The sequence below is a fragment of the Trachypithecus francoisi genome, unplaced genomic scaffold (genome assembly GCF_009764315.1).
Source record: "Trachypithecus francoisi isolate TF-2019V2 unplaced genomic scaffold, Tfra_2.0 Lachesis_group17, whole genome shotgun sequence".
Classification (NCBI taxonomy): domain Eukaryota; kingdom Metazoa; phylum Chordata; class Mammalia; order Primates; family Cercopithecidae; genus Trachypithecus; species Trachypithecus francoisi.
In genome coordinates, this window is record NW_022681462.1 from 58,999,788 (window position 1) to 59,019,550 (window position 19,763).

The 19,763-nt window shown below is 42.6% G+C and overlaps 1 protein-coding gene across 4 annotated transcripts in view; it reads right to left on the reverse strand.

Annotated features, from left to right (window-relative positions):
- The window catches only part of STON1 (stonin 1), a 63,118-nt gene that overhangs the window by 7,333 nt on the left and 36,022 nt on the right, over positions 1 to 19,763 (reverse strand). For 3 of the 4 annotated variants that reach the window (XM_033175758.1, XM_033175760.1, XM_033175759.1), the window contains one exon: positions 8,959 to 10,935. In XM_033175758.1, the coding sequence (XP_033031649.1) occupies positions 8,959 to 10,888 (1,930 nt within the window). In that variant the 5' untranslated portion in view covers positions 10,889 to 10,935. Of the gene's footprint in view, positions 1 to 8,958; positions 10,936 to 17,575; positions 18,506 to 19,763 lie in introns of those variants that run through there. The other variant, XM_033175761.1, reaches the window with a different exon arrangement.

Consider the following 19,763-nt stretch of genomic DNA (forward strand, 5'->3'; position numbering starts at 1 on the left):
TTAATATTAATGTTTAATTTATATTAAACAATATAGTAATATTGCTAAACTTGTTTTCCTTAAAGATATGAGTAATATTTATATTAAACATAATCATTTGGCCACAATGTGCTCAAGACCTGTACAAGCCTTTCTCTTAGACTAACATCTTATAATTATTAATTTATTCATTTTATTACAATCTATTTATAGATAACTCAAAAATAAACTTCAGCCCAAATTAAGTCATATTTTTTTTTTTTTGAGACGGAGTCTCGCTCTGTCGCCCAGGCTGGAGTGCAGTGGCCGGATCTCAGCTCACTGCAAGCTCCACCTTCCAGGTTTACGCCATTCTCCTGCCTCAGCCTCCCAAGTAGCTGGGACTACAGGCACCTGCCACCTCGCCTGGCTAGTTTTTTGTATTTTTTAGTAGAGACGGGGTTTCACCGGGTTAGCCAGGATGGTCTCGATCTCCTGACCTCATGATCCGCCCGTCTTGGCCTCCCAAAGTGCTGGGATTACAGGCTTGAGCCACCAGGCCCGGCCTAAGTCATATTTTTAAATTCTGATTTTTAAAAGCTGAACTTAACTTTTCAGAAAATGTTCCAGGCCAAGAATTCTTTTTTCAGTGGAACAAATTATTTTTCCCTACTGTAATTCTCACTCATCTTTCCAAAATACTTTGACTGGAACAGCTATAGAGAGTGGAAATGGGCATATTGGCCTTGAATATTTTAATCTAATATGGTTTTCACTCAATTTGTCACTTATTGAGCATCTATGCTATGCCAGGCCAGGTTCAGTGCCAGACCCAGAGATATTGGATATATTCAAAGATTTTAGATGGGGGTCATAGAGTATGTATGTGTGTGTGTTATAAGGAAATGAAAAATATTTTCATTGTAATCACTGTAGCAGCTTTACAAACATTCTGTGATCCTGTTGCATTGTTCATGGCATCTCCATATTCAATGTGGCTATCTTTACTTAAATAAATGTATGACATAAGAGTAATTTCAAGAACCAAATTAAATTACTATACCACTGACATAGCTGGAGAAACAGCATTCCCATCAGAATATAGCTTTAGGCACAAAAACAAGAATTTAAAGGATTTCACTTAATTCTTAAAAGATAAATTACCTTTCCTTCCATACAACCTGTTTCTTGTAGAGTGACTAATAGAATTCTAAGGCTGTAAAAAGCCTTGAGAAGTCATCAATCAATTAACCACAGATGCTCATTAGCCATCTCTACCACTTACAGAAAGGGTAGGACAACAGTGGCCTCTGAGGTGCTCTTAACAACTCGGATCACTGCAGGCAAGTGATAACTTCATTCTCATACACACACACCCAGAGAGATTCCACTCCATTACTCTTTCTAGTCCTCTGCCTGCAGTGAGGATACAGTAAGTTCATTTACACTTACTGTAGGCACTCCTCAGTCTTGTTACGGCAAAGTGATTAAGGCTAGGGTTACAAATTGCTTATCTCTCTGAGCCTCAGTTTCTCCATCTGAAAATGTGGATAATGAGGATAACCTGAATCTTATAAGGGCTGTTGTGAGGATTAACCAGTTCATGCACATACAGCACTGGGGCTGTAGTATTCTATATACAATATAGATGAGCTAGACATATTATTTTGTGAAGTGCTATTCAATTATAAAGCCAGCATTATTTAATTACTACAATTTTGCTAATAAAGAGACTGTGAATGCTACACATTCAGAGTCAAAAATTATACTAGACATGATCTGATTTGATACTCACACTTTATAAGAAAAACTTATTTGGGGAAATTTTATGATGAAAATTGAAGAAAAGAACTAAACCCAAGTTGAAGACTCAGTGCTACAAAAGTGTCAGAAACAAAACCTTTCTACCTGCTTTTGTTTAAAAATGGTAAAAGAAAGCCTTTTTCCTTTCAAATTTTCTGGCTTATTTTTTATGGCTTTTGAAAATGCTAAATGCTCTACAATGTTTAGTAACACACTCCCTCTTCAGACTTTGTGCTCCATAGGGACAGGTGTCATGTCTGTCCTTAGCACAATGTCTGTCATGTTTGGGGCTTCACGGATTATTCGTCAAATTCACCAGTTAATGAATAAAAGATAAAGGAAAATCATGTTGTCTCAGTGCTGACCACCAGGGGGAACTGTCCAGCTTTGGTCACTGTTCTCTCAACATCATTCCTTTTTTAGGACGGAGAATCAGTAAATCACAAAATCTTAGGTCTAGTTGATATCCAGTCCCTCTTGAACCAAAATATTTTATATCTGAAACTGAACTGTTAGAGGGCCGAAAGGAATGAATAGCAAGAGGATAACAGAAGTGGAGGAGGAGAGAGCAACGAATATGCTGATGACAGGGCAGAGAGAAAAAGAGAAAAGTAGAAAAATTTGGAAATTAGAGGTAGATATATTCAATTGATCCTCCACCACTCTCATTCCTCTTAATAATTCTGTGCCACCATATACACTTCCTCTGGCTAACCAGCATCCTCATTTGTCTTCAGCTGTATTTCTTTTTCTTCCTTTCTCTTTCTGTCTCTCTCTCTACCACCCCAACAAAGCCTAAGCTCCTCTGCTGTCATTCACACCTTAGTATGAATGAAGTCTGTGAGCTAGTGCCTCAGGCAAACCTTTGTTGTAAAATGAAAGACCTGCCCACTGTTGAAGGAATACTAAACATTGACAAGCTGGTTAGAAGGGACATTAAGGGACCAGTACCCCTTCCCACTTTTCCAGAAATCACAGGTGATTTCCCCAATAAAAAATGTCAATCCTGATCTCTCAAATTCCCAGGAAGGCAAAAAAAAAAAAAAAAGAAGTTTTATAATTAGAGCATAGTAGACTAGTTTGTATGTTCTTGCCAGGTGCGGTAGTTTACACCTGTAATCCCAGCACTCGGAAGGCCAAGGTGGGTGGATTTCCTGAGCTGAGGAGCTCGAGCCCAGTCTGAGCAACATGGCAAAACCCCATCTCTACAAAAAATACAAAAAATTAGCCAGGCATGGTGGCACATGCTGTGGTCCCAGCTACTTGGGAGGCTGAGGTAGGAGGATGGCTTGAGCCTGGGAGGTAGAGGTTGCAGTGAGCTGAGATCTCCCCACGGCACTCCAGTGCTATTCATTCTGTTTCCATTTCGAAGTATCTTTTCAAATAACGCATGTTTTTCAGAAACTATCTTGAAAAGGATAAAATTTTAAAGAGCTTTTTAAAAACTTTTTGTTCTCTAAATCCACAACTGATCTAAAAGTCATACAGAAAAATAGAGATGCATTCTGGGATCCTGCTGTTCTAAGTGTGTTCCTTGGGCCAGATGCATCGGCATCACATGAGCACTTGTTAGAAACACAGTATTCCAGATCCCACCTGCTCAGTCAGAATCCACATTTTAACAAGGTGATTCCTCGGCACACACAAGTTTGAGAAGAACTGCCTTAGGACAAAGATTTCCTTTCTGCTCCAATCTTATTATTACCATACTTCTCAAGAGGCAAATTAGGTTATAGCCTGCCCTGGCACCCTCTCACTCTCTGCATTGCCCTCCCCACCCCCTCAGTGGAGAAGCTTGGTGCAGGGCCCTGTAATCCCAGATATGTCCTGCCCCAAGCCAGGCCTACAGCTGCACCATGCCCTCTGGACGCCACCCGACACAGCCCCACTGTGTTTTCCCTGGGCCTCCTCTTTGTGCACAGACCTGACCTCAATAAAGCAGCTGTGATCCCAAAGGCTTTGTTCAGTGAATTACCACTGTGTAATTGACTGAAATGCCTGTAAAATGTTGTCCTGTGTGGGCCTGGTGATATGACAGTTTTACAAAAGAATTCCTGAAGGCCAAGATCAGGTCCAGCCAGTTTCCCTGGAAATGTCCATTCTTGTACATTGTTCTTGGTGAGCTCCACTGCTAATAAATACTCATGGGAGGCCGGGCGCAGTGGCTCATGTCTATAATCCCAGCACTTTGGGAGGCCAAACCGGGCAGCTCACGAGGTCAAGAGTTTGAGACCAGCCTGGCCAATATGATGAAACCCCGTCTCTACTAAAAATATAAAAATTAGCCAGGCGTGGTGGTGCACACCTGTAGTCCCAGCTACTCGGGAGGCTGAGGCAGAAGAATCTCTTGAACCCAGGAGATGGAGGTTGCAGTGAGCCAAGATCATGCCACTGCACTCCAGGCTGGGTGGCAGAGCGAGACTCCGTCTTATAAATAAATAAATAAATAAATAAATAAATACTCATGGGAGAGCAATAACAGAGCTCTAGAAGACACAGACATATGCAGAGCAGGGAGGAATGATCCCTGCCAAGGGGATCAGGTCAGTAGTTCTCAACCCTGGCTGCATGAGCCTTTAGAAATATCAATACCTGGGCCTCATCTTCACAGAGCCTGATTAGTAGGGGATGGGGCCCAAATATGGGTATGTGTTTGAAGCTTTAATGATGCTAACATGTGGCCAGGGCTGGGAAACAGATTGCAAAAGGATAGGTGATTAGAAGATTCCAGGTTATCTCAGCGAATGGCACCATTGCCCATCTATCCACCAAAGCCAGACCCCTGACCTTGTCCCATCCCCTCGCTTTCCCTCATGCCCATAGAGAATCTATCATCACTGAGGGGCATCTCCTCTGAATTCGCTCACCCATCTCTTGCCTCTCTCACTGCCACTGCCTTTGCTCAGCATCCCTCACCTCCTCCCAACTTCCCTGTGTCTATAACCTACTCCTAAATCTTTCCTCTGCACTGCATGCCGGCATTTCTGAAACAAGATATGATTCTGTAGCAGTCATGCCTGAAAACAACCCTGAGGCCCTGTTGATAGATAAACTTCACACCCCACAGCATGGCCCACAAGGTCTTCATACACTGGTCTCTTCATTCACCACTCCTTCAGCCCCAAAACTTAGGTAAGAGCCCCCACCTACACACCTGTGGTTCTGCTGTTTCTTTCTTTGATGGAAACTCTATTGACTCTCCCAGCCATCAGCTCTAAAGCGAAGCCCTCCCTAGTCCCCAGGCAGTTTATCACCCTTTCCTCTGGGATCCCTAAGTGTCTATGTTTGTCTAAGCCTGGAGCTGTGCACTTTTCCACAGTGCATTTGGGTGGCTGCTTCAGAGTCTGTCTCACCTTCTAGACTGTTAAGCTTCTGATAGAGTAGGAATCATGTCTGTGTCTGTATCTCCTAAACACTCAGCACAGAGCCTATACCTAGAAGAAATTTCGCAGATGTTTGTGGAGTAAATGAGTGAGCCTCCTTCTCAATACATTCTTGTTGATTGAATCAGTTAACTACCCTATTAACTCTGAAAAAAATGCCGTGTTATAAACAGGATCATTTTCACAAAAAGCTTCATACATGTCTGCACTCCCAAAGTTAGAAAAGGTGATTGGTATGGTTTCTCAGTTTGAAAACTAAGTGTGGTTACCCTGGCCAGGCTTTAGCCAAGTGCTTAGTTCCTTCAGGGCCTCCCGGAGCACCTGCTCTAAGTAGAGCAATAGAAATGGACTACAAAGGGGGCCTGTGCTCTTGTCCCTCTGACACCACGTGGACAAGCCCACAGCCTGAGCCTATTGTGCTTCTCTCTCAAAAGCATAATTACCACTTCAAGTCTATGCAAAAACTGCTTTGGACCTTTTGTTCCAGTCCCTGTGACCATCTCTAGGATCAACAGAAAACAACAGGAGTTAGTTTATCACCCAGATTTCAGGGGAAACCTGCAGATCCAGGAGGTTCCAATAGGCATTCCAGCCTGCCTGACTTTCTGCCTGCCTCTCTTTCCCTTTTTGTTTAGCAAAACAAAAGCTAATACTCTGATTTTGTTTAAACCCTCTAACCCAACACTAGCACAAATAACTTTTAGAATAGACCATTTGGAACCTTGTATGAAGACCTCCAAACTGGTTTCTCTGGCATGAAGATGCAAATGGTTCAATTTGCCTCTCTAGCTAAGTTAGAAAAGAAAGCAGGGGCCAGGCACGGTGGCTCACACCTGTAATCCCACCATTCTGGGAGGCCGAGGCGGGTGGATCACCTGAGGTCGGGAGTTCGAGACCAGCCTGGCCAACATGGTGAAACCCCATCTCTACGAAAAATATAAGAAATTAGCCAGGTGTGCTGGTGTGGGCCTGTAATCCTAGCTACTTGGGAGACTGAACCACTAGAATTGCTTGAACCCAGGAGGCAGCAGTTGCAGTGAGCACCACTGCACTCCAGCCTGGGCAACAGAGCAACACTCCATCTCAAAAAAAAAAAAAAAAAAACAGAAAGCAGGAAACATTATCTCAGTGGATTATATCATGGTATCATAGAAGATACCGACCTTCCCTCCCATCACAGCAGAGTTGATCAGAATGTGCTGTTTGAGGCCATTCACTGTGACCACGCTGCACCATCACCACCTCACTCTGCCCTAAGGCTGAGCTATCCTTGCTAGTTTGGGGGAACTGAACATAATTAATATGATTCTTGAGAACGCTGTGGGGTGAAATTTGGCATTAATGAAGAAAGGTGTGGGGTATCAGGAAGAAAGACAATGTAGGAACTTCCCTTCCGCACAGGGTCCTGGAGCTCCTCAGCTTACCACGCCTGTGTCTCTCACCTGAAGGATCCTGCCCATAGCTCAAGCTCTCATCAGTCAACAGATGTTAAACCAACAAAGAGTCATGGACAAGGTCCCATGGCCTCCAGGGTGCGGGCAGTGCTGCCCCTCAAGTCAATTGCAGTCTGGGGCTTGCTCTTCTGGTTCTACAACTTTACAACACCTGGAGAGCAGTGTTCTTCCCTCTGGCTACACCTTATATCTGGAGAGATCTTCAAACAAATACCTGGTACCTGGCTCCCTCCCGGACCCCTGCCAGAGATTCTGGTTTAATTAGCATGCAGTGAAGCCCGAACATTGAGATTATTTAAAAGCTTTCAAGTTATTCTAATGTAGTCAGTATGGCCAGGCATGGTGACTCACACCTGTAATCTCAACATTTTGGGAGGCCAAGGTGGGTAGACCACTTGAGGTCAGGAGTTCAAGACCAGTGTGGCCAACATGGGAAAACCCGTCTCTACTAAAAATACAGAAATTAGCCAGGCGTGGTGGCTCATGCCTGTCGTCCCAGCTACTCGGGAGGCTGAAGCCAGAGAATCACTTGAACCTGGGAGGCAAAGGTTGCAGTGAGCTGAGATCACACTGCACTCCAGCCTGGGCAACAGAGTAAGACTCCATCTCAAAATAATAATAATAATAATAATAATGTAGCCAGGTTTGAGAAATACTGCCATAAGGCCACCCCAAAGAAAAATGCTTCCTCTGAAGTCCACAGCCTGGAGGGTTCTAGATGAGCTTAAATTTCTCTGAAGAACTACAGCAGCTGTGAGCCATCTGGAAACAGGGATCAGATTTTTATTTATCTTTACCCCCAGCACTTGATGTGGTACTTGGTACACAGTAAGTGCTCAGTAAAGATTTGGATGGATGGGCCAGGCACAGTGGCTCACGCCTGTAATCCCAGCACTTTGGGAGGTCGAGGTGGGAGGATCACAAGGTCAGGAGTTTGAGACGACCCTGGCCAATATGGTGAAACCCTGTCTCTACTAAAATACAAAAATTATCCAGGCATGGTGGTGGCTGCCTGTAGTCCCAGCTACTCGGGAGGCTGAGGCAGGAGAATCGCTTGAACCCAAGAGGTAGAGGTTGCAGTGAGCCGAGATTGTGCCACTGTACTCTGCCTGGGTGAGAAAGTGAGACTCTGTCTCAAAAAAAAAAAAAAAGAAAAGAAAAGAAAAGAAAAAATGATTTGGATCAATGGATGGATGGATGGATGAATGGATGGATGGATGAATGCATCAACTCAGGTCCCCCAACTCTGCCCCCAGTTTAACTCTAGAGACCAGTGACCAGTGCTCTGCTGGGGAAAAGAAAAAAACAAAAAACAAAAAACCTCAACTAAATAGGGAAGAGCTCTAATTTTAAAATTTGGTTTTTGATTTTATTGTATTATGCCCACTACTAACTTACTGCTCCAAAATAAATGTGGTACTATAACTGTCTTTTCAAGTTCTGACTTCTAGATAATTTTTTCTTTACAAAATTTTAAAAATCAACTGAATTTTTAACACTCAAATATGTCCACCTCATTCTTTTAAAACAACCAGTTGAGGCCAGATGAGGTGGCTCATACCTGTAATCCTAGCATTTTGGGAGGCAAACGTGGGAGGATCCCTCGAGCCCAGGAATTCAAGACCAGCCTGGGCAACACTGGGAGACCCTGTCTCTACTAAAAAACAAAATATTAGCCAGGCACGATGGTATGCATCTGTAATCCCAGGTACTGAGGAGGCTGAGGCAGGAAGATCACTTGAGCCTGGGAAATGGAGGCTGCAGTGAGCCATGATCGTGCCACTGCACTCCAGCCTGGATAACAGAGTGAGATCCCATGTCAAAAACAAAAACAATACCAGTTGAGATGGCCAAATGGGTGAATTCAGTCAACAAAAATCAGTTTGGGTAAAAAGGAAAGCAGTCTTATTTCAAAGAGCAGGGAGCAAACCTAAGGAAGAAGTGGTATCGGCTGAGAATGCAAAAAAGTTCAGGCATATTCATGGATGACAGATCTTTAAAGATTAATTAGGGAATCTCAGCTATATTAGAAACATTTTTAACATTTGAAGTTGGTGGGTTAATCTCACCCATGGATATCAATGAATTTTCTCTTAGTGCCGCCATCCACAACAAATTCCTAGCCTAACATGGTATTTCATATGACATTAAAAAAATGTTAAACAGTTAAACTTATCTGGTAGAAATAGGTGCAAAAGGAAACAAACCAGCTCTTGAGCTAAATGTTCCATCTCCCACCCCAAAGCGTGGCCTCAGCTGACAAATTGCCATCTGTCTCTACCTGGTTTCAACCCAAAGAGGAAGGTGAGAATATTTAAGCTATTTCCCATGAAAATAAACTTGGGGTATTGAATATTTACTTGAATTTTTGTCTGGAAGCCGATCTATCTTCCATACCACTGCCTGGTAGGCACTGTCATATTTTGCTGACCCCACAGTGACTTGAATGACAGGTTCAGATTCAAGTTCATGTAAACTCCCCAGACATGTCCGGCGGTTCATTTTGGCTTTCAGAGACTTCTGCCTCTGGAGGTTCATGGTCCAAAGGGCCTTGATCCACTGCGATGGGACAGGAAAGTGTATCATTATATTGTCACAGGACCTTAAGGAACCAGCATGGGATGACCTCTGCGCCAGTGGGGCCATGTTGACAAAAGCCTGAAGTTCCACATATGCTCCCTGGACAATCACTACAGACTTCAAGGAAAACGGAAGATCATCCCCGTTATACAAAGTCTTGAAACGCATCAGCTCACACCGGCAGGCATCCAGAGGCACGAACTTAATGATTCTTGATTGCTCAAATTCTTGTACTTTCACACACTTATGAAAATGGTAGTCAAGAATATTAATCCCTTTTTTTTCTGAGTCCTTCTCAAAATAGGATTCATCTCGCTTCGGCAGCTCAAGGTCATTCAAGGTTAAAAAGCATTCCAGGTTCCCATTCACAAAGCAGAGGCAGTAAATTTGAGTTATCACAGCACTTTCAACCAATTTTCCTTCTTTTGTGACTTTACCCCAAAAGTTGTCCACAATTTCCAAGGAAATTTCTTGCTCCTCATAGTTCTTTTTTGGTTTTGAAACAGCTGGCAACTTCATCAGCTCCTCCTCCACAGTGGTCAGAAAGTCAAGGAAGTCATGGTACGATGTGGACCCCAACTTTAGCATCTGCTCTATGTCTGGTTCATGAACTACTTCTGTCTTAGAATGGTATTTCCTTTTTTCTGTATAAGACACATGTTCAATCTTCACAGTATGGATTTTTCCTGCTACACTGAAGTTCTCAACCTTGGGTTCAGAAAGCCTACAATATGGATCAAGCTGTATCTCTTTAAATGGTTTTTCTAATCCCTGCTCATAATACATCTGCAAAATTCCTCCAGGCAAAACGTTCAGAAAAATTGGTCCCCATTGCCGGGAAGACATCATATTCTTCTTCTCAGGAATTCTCAGCATGAAAGACCATCCAGCTTTTGGCTGACTCCTGAAGAGTGCGTGAGGGACAAAGGAAGAGGCATTTTCTTCAGCACATAGACAGTGCATAGACAAACTTCTAAGTGAGTCTTGGTTCTCAGCTGACTGGAGATGCTCGAGCTTCTCACAGATATAGTTGAGTGAACACTTATTTAGGCTTTTTTGATCATTAGGCATCTCCTTGTCTCTTGATGAGAACATCTTTTTGCTTCCTGGTGGGTCAAGGGTGAACTGGGAATCACTGCCTTCATCTTTCCAAAATGGACTTGAAAAAGCACAATCCTCTCGAAAATACTGAAACTGGGGGAGATCATCACTTTGGAATCCTAGGCTTTCAGCCTGGTGAGGGTTAACTTCATCTGGAAGACCTACTTTGGGAGCTGGATGTGTACATGAGTGGTCACTGGGCAACAAGGCATGGGATGAACATGTTGGTCCGGTAGTCAGTAAGGAAGATTCTCCTCCTGATATTGTGAGTGGGCTGCCTGAAGATGATTCTGGAATAGGATAAAGCACATGAGTCCCTGCTTTGGGGATGCCAGGAAAACCTGGGAAGTCTTTGGTAGGTGTAGAAAGAGGAGAGTTACTTGGAGGTCCTGGACTGAAATAAAAGTCTACAATGGGGGAGGAGAGAGGGGTGCTGCTGGTGGAAGAAGATCCACTGGGAAATTCCTTGAGGCCAGGAAGGTTCAGCTTCAGTCCATTTGGTCTACAGACACCTTGATTCTCCAGAGGAAAATTCTTTGACTTTTGAGAAGACTGAAAAGCAGGATCATCATCAAAGGTGACCCAGTTGCCTGGGTTTGTGGAGCACATCTTTGGGATCAGTTTGTGGTCTTGTCAAGAAATCAAATAAGTTGTCTCTGTTAAAAAATAAATAAATAAATAAAGAGAAAATAGGCATACAAAATGAAGGGGGGAATCATTACTACAGGTCTTTAGTTCTGATAAATATTTGGATGTAAAAGCATCCAGATTTACAGATTAACCAAGTTCAAAGAAATGCTTAAAAATTATAATTCTGTTGGTGGCTAAGTGGATTTAAAAAAAAAAAAAAAACCATGATCCAACTATATGCTGTCTATAAGGGACTCACTTTAGATTTAAGGACATACATATGCTGAAAGTGAAAGGATGAAAAAAGATATTCCATGCAAATGTTATCTAAGAGAGAGCAGGAGTAGCCATACTTCAGCAAAATAAACTTTTAGTCAAAAACTATCATAAGAGACAAAGAAGGACATTATATAACGATAAAAGAGCCAATTCACTAGGAAGACATAACAATTATAAATATATATTAACCCAGCTAGGAATAGTGGCTCATAACTGTAATTCCAGCACTTCGGAAGGCCGAAGCAAGTGGGTCACCTGAGGTCAGCAGTTCGAGACGGGTCTGGCCAATATAGCAAAACCCTGTCTCTATAAAAAAATACAAAAATTAGCCAAGTATGGTGGTGGTCACCTGTAATCCCAGCTACTCGGGAGGCTGAGGCAGGAGAATCACTAGAACCTGGGAGGCAGATGTCGCAGTGAGCTGAGAAAGTGCCACTGCACTCCAGCCTGGGTGACGGAGTGAAACTCCCTCTCAAAATATATATGTATTTATATATCCAACATCAGAGCATCCAAATATATGAAGCAAGCATTAATAGAAAAATTGAAGGGAGAAACAGATGGCCACTCATTAATAATTGGAGATTTCAACACCATACTTTAAACAATACACAGAACATCCAGACAGAAGACCACTAAAGAAACAATAGACTTGAATACTATAAACTAAACTAAACTGGCAGACCAATACAGCACATTCCACCTAACAGCAGCAGAACACATATTCTTCTCAAGCACACACAGAACATTCTCCAAAGCAGATCACATGTTTGGTTACAAAACAAATCTTAACAAATGTGAGAAGACTGAAATCACACAAACATTTTTTCTAACCACAATGGAATAAAACCAGAAATTAATAATAGAAGGAAAACTAAAAAATTCACAAATATTTGAAAATTAACATACTCTTGAACAACCAATGGATCAAAGAAGAAATAAAAAAGGAAATTAGAAAATATCTTGAGACAAATGAAAATGAAAACACGGCACACCAAAATTTATGGGATGCAGCAAAAGCAGTACTCAGAGGGAATTTTATAGCCAAAATGTGCCACTGCACTCCAGCCTGGGCAACAGAGCGAGACTCCATCTCAGAAAAAAAAAAAAAAAAGAAGAAGAAGAAGAAGAAGAAGAAAGAGGGCTAGGTGCAGTGGCTCACATCTATAATCCCAGCACTTTGGGAGGCTGAAGAGAGCGGATCACCTGAGATCAGGAGTTCGAGACCAGCCTGGCCAACATGGAGAAGCCCTGTCTCTACCGAAAATACAAAAAATTAGCTGGGTGTGGTGGCGCATGCTTGTAATCCCAGCTACTCAAGAGGCTGAGGCAAGAGAATCGCTTGAGCTTGGGAGGCAGAGGTTTCAGTGAGCAGAGACTGCATCATTCCTCTCCAGTCTGGGCAACAAGAGAGAAACTTTCTCTCAAAAAAAGTGGTGTTGAAAAAACTTGATATCCACATGCAAAAGAGTGAAACTAAACTGTAATCTTATACCAGAGATGTCCAATCTTTTGGCTTCCCTCAGCCACACTGGAAGAAGAAGAATTAAGGCCAGGCACAGTGGTTCACGACTATAGTCCCAGCACTTTGGGAGACCAAGGTGGGTGGATCACCTGAGGTCAGCAGTCCAAGACCAGCCTGGCCAACATGGTGAAACCCCGTCTCTACTAAAAATACAAAAAAATTAGCCAGGCCTGGTGTCATGCAACTGTAATCCCAGCTACTCAGGAGGCTAAGGCAGGGGAATTGCTTGAACCTGGGAGGCAGAGGTTGCAGTAAGCCAAGATTGTATCACTGCACTTCAGCCTGGGCAACACAGTGAAACTCCATCTCAAAAAAAAAAAAAAAATAGATAAAAGATTTAAACATAAGGCTTGAAACTATAAAACTCTGGGTTTTTTGTTTGTTTTTTTCTTGTTTGTTGTTGTTGTTTTTGTTTTGAGACAGGAGTCTCGCTCTGTCACTCAGGCTGGAATGCAGTGGTCGGATCTCGACTCACTGCAACCTCCGCCTCCCTGGTTCAATCAATTCTCCTGCCTCAGCCTGCTGAGTAGCTGGGATTACAGGCATGCACCACCACGCCCAGCTAATTTTTGTATTTTTAGTAGAGATGGGGTTTCCTCATGTTGGGCAGGCTGGTCTCAAACTCCCGACCTCGTGATCTGCCCACCTTGGCCTCCCAAAGTGCTGGGATTACAGGGATGAGCCACCACGTCTGGTGAAAACTATAAAACTCTTAGAACAAAACGCAGAGGAAAATCTTCATAACATTGGTCTTGGCAATGATTCCTTGGATATGACAGCAAAGCACAGGCAACAAAAGCAAAAACAGAGAAGTGAGACACCATTAAACTTAAAACTTTCTGCATAGCAAAGGAAACAATCAACAGAGTAAAAATGGTAACATAAAGAATGGAGAAAATATTTGCAAACGGTATTTCTTATAAAGAATTAATGTTCAAAACATATAAGGAACTCAATAAATTCAACAGCAAGAAAATAAATAATGCAATTTAGTAATTGGCAAAAGTACTTGAATAGACATGTCTCCAAAAAAGACATACAAATCGCCAGAAAATATATGAAAAGATGCTCAACATTACTAATCATCAGGAAAATGCTGATCAAAACTACAATGAGGTATCACCTCATACCTTTCAGAATGGCCATTATTTTCTTTTTTCTTTCCTTTTTTTTTTTTTAAATGATAACATGGCCAACCACAGTGGCTCACGCCTATAATCCCAGCACTTTGGGAAGCTGAGGCGGGAGGATCACTTGAGGTCAGGAGTTCAAGACCAGTTGGCCAACATGGTGAAAACTCATCTCTACTAAAAATACAAAAATTAGCTGGGTGTGGTGGTAGGTGCCTGAAATCCCAGCTACTCAGGAGGCTGAGGCATTAGAATCACTTGAACCCAGGAGGCAGAGGTTGCAGTGAGCCGAGATCCCACTGCACTCCAGCCTAGGAGACACAGTGAGACTCTGTCTCAAAAAAAAAAAGGAAAACAACGAATCTTGGCAAGGATGTAAGAAATCGGAACCCTTGTGCATTGTTGCTGCGAACGTAAAGTGGTGCAGCCACTATGAGGAATAATATGGAAGGCCCTCAAAAAATTAAAAATAGGGCCAGCTGTGGAGGCTCACACCTCTAATCCCAGCACTTTGGGAGGCTGAGACAGGCTGATCACCTAAGACTAGGAGTTCGAGACCAGCCTGGCCAACATGGTGAAATCCTGTCTCTACCAAAAATACAAAATTAGCCGGGCATGGTGGCGGGCACCTGTAATCTCAGCTACTTGGGAGGCTGAGGCAGGAGAATCGCTTGAACCCAGCAGGCAGAGGTTGCAGTGAATGGAATATCACGCCATTGCACTCCAGCCCGGGCAACAAGAGCAAAACTCCATCTCAAAAAAAAAAAAAAAAAAAAAAATTAAAAATAGAACTACCGTATGATCCAGCAATCCCACTTCTGGGTATTTATTCAAAAAATTGAAAACAAGCTCGTGAAAAAATATTTGCACGCCCATATTCACTACATCATTATTTACAATAGTCAACAGATGGAAACCATCTAAATGTTCATCGATGGAAGGATGCGTAAAGAAAATGCAGTATATTCATACAGTAGAATATGATTCAGTATTAAAAGGAAGAAAATTCTGATGCAGCCTGCAACATAGATGAACCTTCAGCACATTATGCTAAGTGCAGTAAGTCCATCACAGAAGGACAAATCCTACATGACTCCTCTTATACGAAGTATGTAAAGTAGTCAAACTCATACAGCAGAAAGTAAAACAGTAGTTGCCAGGAACTGGGAGAAAGTAAAAATAGGAAGTTGCTGTTCAGTGGATATAGTTTCAGTTATGTAAGATGAAAAAGTTCTAGAGACTTGCTGTACAACAATGTGCATATCATTCATAATACTGTTTTGTACACTTAAAAACTTTTAAAAGAGTAGATCTCTTGTTACATAGTTTCATTTGCCACAATTGAATAAAACTGGAATACATTTGAATCAACTCAATAAATCTTTATTTGAGTGATCACTATGTACCCAGACCTTGTTAGTATTGTGAAAAACACAGGAGGAGAAGATTAAAAATCCAATTTATAATGAACTTATAAGCCACTGACAGTCCAAAAATGTATGAGGTTTACAGTTTAGAAGCATTTTCAAATTCACAATCTCATTTGTCAAAAACACCCTGTAAAGTGTATTATTATTCCTGTTTCATAGCTGAGATGCCTTGGCTTCAGGTTCATTGCCTAAAATCGCCCAGCCAGTAAGAGGTAGAGCCAGAATTTTTTAAATAACAGTTTTATTGAGATATAATTCCTATACCATGAATTCACCCATTTAAAAAAAGTGTCAATTCAGTGGCTTTTAGTATGTTAACAGAATTGTGCAACCATCACAACTATCAAATTCCACAACATTCTTTTCATCCCAATAATAAACCTTGTATACTTATTAGTAGTCACTCCACATACTCCCCTTCCCACAGGCCCTGGAAACCACTAAACTACTTTCTGTCTCTGTGAATTGCCTATTCAGGACATTTCATATAATTGAATCATACAGCATATGGCTTTTGTGTCTGGCTTCTTTGACCTAGCATGTTTCCAAGGCCATCCATGTCGTAGCATATGTCGCTGCTTCCTTCCTTTTTAAGGCTGAATAGTAGTTCATTGCATGCAAATATCACACTTTGTTTATCCATTTATCATTGATAGACATTTGGTTTGTTTCCACTTTTTAGCTATTTTGAATAATGCTGCTCTGAATATTTGTGTATAAGTTTCGTGTGATCATTTCTCTTGAGTATACACCTAGGTGTGGAAAAAACAGGATTGGAATACAGGTCACTTCAGCTCAACCTGATACAACAAATTACTGAAATTAATCTAATGACACCAGAGGCAACGAAGTGTAAGGACCACAACACTGATGTGGGGCTTGGATAACCCAAATTCTAGGCATTGCTCTGTCACTAACTAGCTGTGTGCACAGCCTCTCCAGACATTCAGTGATTACACAAGAATGAGCTCTGTGGTCCTTTCCAACTGCAAAGTGATGCTATGGTAGTTGACATCCAGTGGAAAATTTTGTCAAAAGCAGAAATTGTATTACCACTAAATACATGGGCTTTAGTGCTGAGATATTCATTTATTTATTTTTCAGAGGTGGGACCTTGCTATGTTTCCCAGGCTGGTCTCAAATACCTGGCCTCAAGTGATCCTCCTGCCTCAGCCTCCCAAAGTGCTGGGATTACAGGCGTGCGCCACTGTGCCTGGCCAAATTCCACAACATTCTTTTCATCCCAATAATAAACCTTGTATACTTATTAGTAGTCACTCCACATACTCCCCTTCCCACAGGCCCTGGAAACCACTAAACTACTTTCTGTCTCTGTGAATTTGCCTATTCAGGACATTTCATATAAATTGAATCATACAGCATATGGCTTTTGTGTCTGGCTTCTTTGACCTAGCATGTTTCCAAGGCCATCCATGTCGTAGCATATGTCGCTGCTTCCTTCCTTTTTAAGGCTGAATAGTAGTTCATTGCATGCAAATATCACACTTTGTTTATCCATTTATCAGTTGATAGACATTTGGTTTGTTTCCACTTTTTAGCTATTTTGAATAATGCTGCTCTGAATATTTGTGTATAAGTTTCGTGTGATCATTTCTCTTGAGTATACACCTAGGTGTGGAAAAAACAGGATTGGAATACAGGTCACTTCAGCTCAACCTGATACAACAAATTACTGAAATTAATCTAATGACACCAGAGGCAACGAAGTGTAAGGACCACAACACTGATGTGGGGCTTGGATAACCCAAATTCTAGGCATTGCTCTGTCACTAACTAGCTGTGTGCACAGCCTCTCCAGACATTCAGTGATTACACAAGAATGAGCTCTGTGGTCCTTTCCAACTGCAAAGTGATGCTATGGTAGTTGACATCCAGTGGAAAATTTTGTCAAAAGCAGAAATTGTATTACCACTAAATACATGGGCTTTAGTGCTGAGATATTCATTTATTTATTTTTCAGAGGTGGGACCTTGCTATGTTTCCCAGGCTGGTCTCAAATACCTGGCCTCAAGTGATCCTCCTGCCTCAGCCTCCCAAGTAGCTGGGATAGGGCAAACGTCCAAACTGACAGAAAATGAAACTCCCTGAGATCTACTGATGTAAAAATGCAAACCCTGCTAGAATCATGCCCTTGGGAAAGGCCTATTTTTCTCCCTCCAGCCACTGTCTTGCCTCCCCTTGTGGATAATGAAGCTTCCACCAATGCAATCATTCAACCTTGGAAAACAGCCAACATAAAGAGTGAGAGGGCCCGGGGCTCCGCTAGGGACAGAGCACTCACTGTTGTCATTTGCTGCATCCACACATTCCTGAGGGCACAAAAACACACAGCGGAGGGCAGCCCAGGCTGCTGGCTCTCTGGAGGCCACTTCACTGTCACTGCCCTCAGGCTGAAGTCGCTGTGAAGCACCTTCCCTCAGAGCAGGGAGAGCAGGGTTTCGTTGGGACGCACCAGGAGGCTCAGAGGTGAGAAATCAGCAGCACTATTTCTCACCCTCTTCAGAAGGCATCCAGCCAAAATAAGTCCTCCTATGGGATGAAAGCTCAGGAAAATATTTACTTTAGTTGGGTTTATTAAAAAGAAAAGAAAAAGAGGAAATTATTCCATTTCAGACCGAATACGATTCTGATGTATGCCAAAAATTTCACCTCATCAGTTTTCCTTGTAGCTTCAAAATTAGCAACAGTGGTGTTGATTTCTTCAGTTTTTGCTTATTATGAGACAAATAAACTGATTTCCATAAGCAAGACAAAAGAAATCAAGCCCATTACTTTGTAAGCAGCCCTGAATTTTTTTAAAGCAAATCTTACACAAAAATCTCCTAACTTGAACCCCAGATCTATGCAAAGTGCACTCCTACCCCCTCACTGTCCACATTTCACCCCTGTCCAGGATTCTTCCAAAGGAAGCAGTCAGCAAATGTGATGTGAGTTTTATTCAACCAAACAGAACTTCATATGACGCCCAATAGGAACCCAAACCTTTATCCTAGAAGTAGGATACGATTCTGGAGTCAGGAGCTCCGATTCCCCATTGCCGAGGGGAGGCCTATTTCCCACTGTGCTCCTCTTCCTCCCCTCTTCAATCTCTTGCTATCTTCCTTTATCAATCCTTTTTGTTTTTCCCCAAGACAGAATCTTCCTCTGTCACCCAGGCTGGAGTGTAGTGGCACGATCTTGGTTCACCACAACCTCCACCTCCCGGGTTCAAGTGATTCTCCTGTCTCAGCCCCCTAAGTAGCTGGGATTACAGGTACCCGCCACCGTGCCAGGCTAATTTTTGTACTTTTAGTAGAGACAGGGTTTCGCCATGTTGGCCAGGCTGGTCTCAAACTCCTGACCTTGTGGTCCACCTGTCTTGGCCTCCCAAAGTGGTGGGATTACAGACATGAGCCATTGCGCCCAGCCTATCAATCCTTTTTACACTTGCTTCCATTTCTCTCACCTCTTTCACCTCCTCCTTCTCTATGACTTCATCTTTCTGTTCTGGTCTCAAAACCCACCAGCCAGTTGGCACAAAGTCAACAACTAAGATCAATTCCATGCATCACCTTCCTTCCCTTTCCTTCCCTCCTAATCCTCTCATAGGAAAGGGGGCCACACCCTGTCCAGGGCCTTGGTCTGTTAGAAGCCTACTGGGTCTCTGAGAGATAAGAAGGCTCAGAGAAGTTTAGATGCATTTTCCTCAGTCATCTGCTACTTTACCCTATGCACTTTGAGACATTGTAATCTAAGAGTATTCAAGTGGCAGCATCTATGTAACTTCAGTTTTGTTTTGTTCTGTTCCTGCATTACAAGTAGGGTTGGTCTAGATATGTAACTGTTCCTCCCAGAAAGCCCTTCACAGGCAACATCTCATTTAAACTGCATGACAATCCAGAGCAGACCACAGCATCTGGGCACTTTCCCCAAAGTCTCAAATCCAGTTAGTGCAGAGCTGGGAACCAAGGACTCCTGGCACCAAGTCTGCAGCCGCCTTCCTCTGAAGCAAAGATTCCCCTATTCTGAGTCCCTGGCTTTTCCCTCAGCTGTGGACTCCATCCCAGCCTGCATGCCCCATACTTTTCAAGGGTCTGTTTTCAATCTGGAATACCCTGCAAATTCCTAGAGGACAATTGCACACAAATTTCAGAGACAAGGCCAGTCACGGTGGCTCATGCCTGTAATCCCAGCACTTTGGAAGGCCAAGGCAGGCAGATCACGTGAGGCCAGGAATTCAAGACCAGCCTGGCCAACATGGCAAAACCCTGTCTCTACCAAAAATACAAAAATTAGCTGGGTGTGGTATTGCTCCTCGCAGCTACTCAGGAGGCTGAGGCAGGAGAATCGCTCAAGCCCATGAAGTGGTGGTTGCAGTGAGCCAAGATCACTCCACTGCACTCCAGCCTAGGGGACAGAGCAATACTCTGTGTGGGGAAAGGAAAAAAAAAAAAAAAACTTAGAGATAGCCAAGACATCAAGAATGAAGC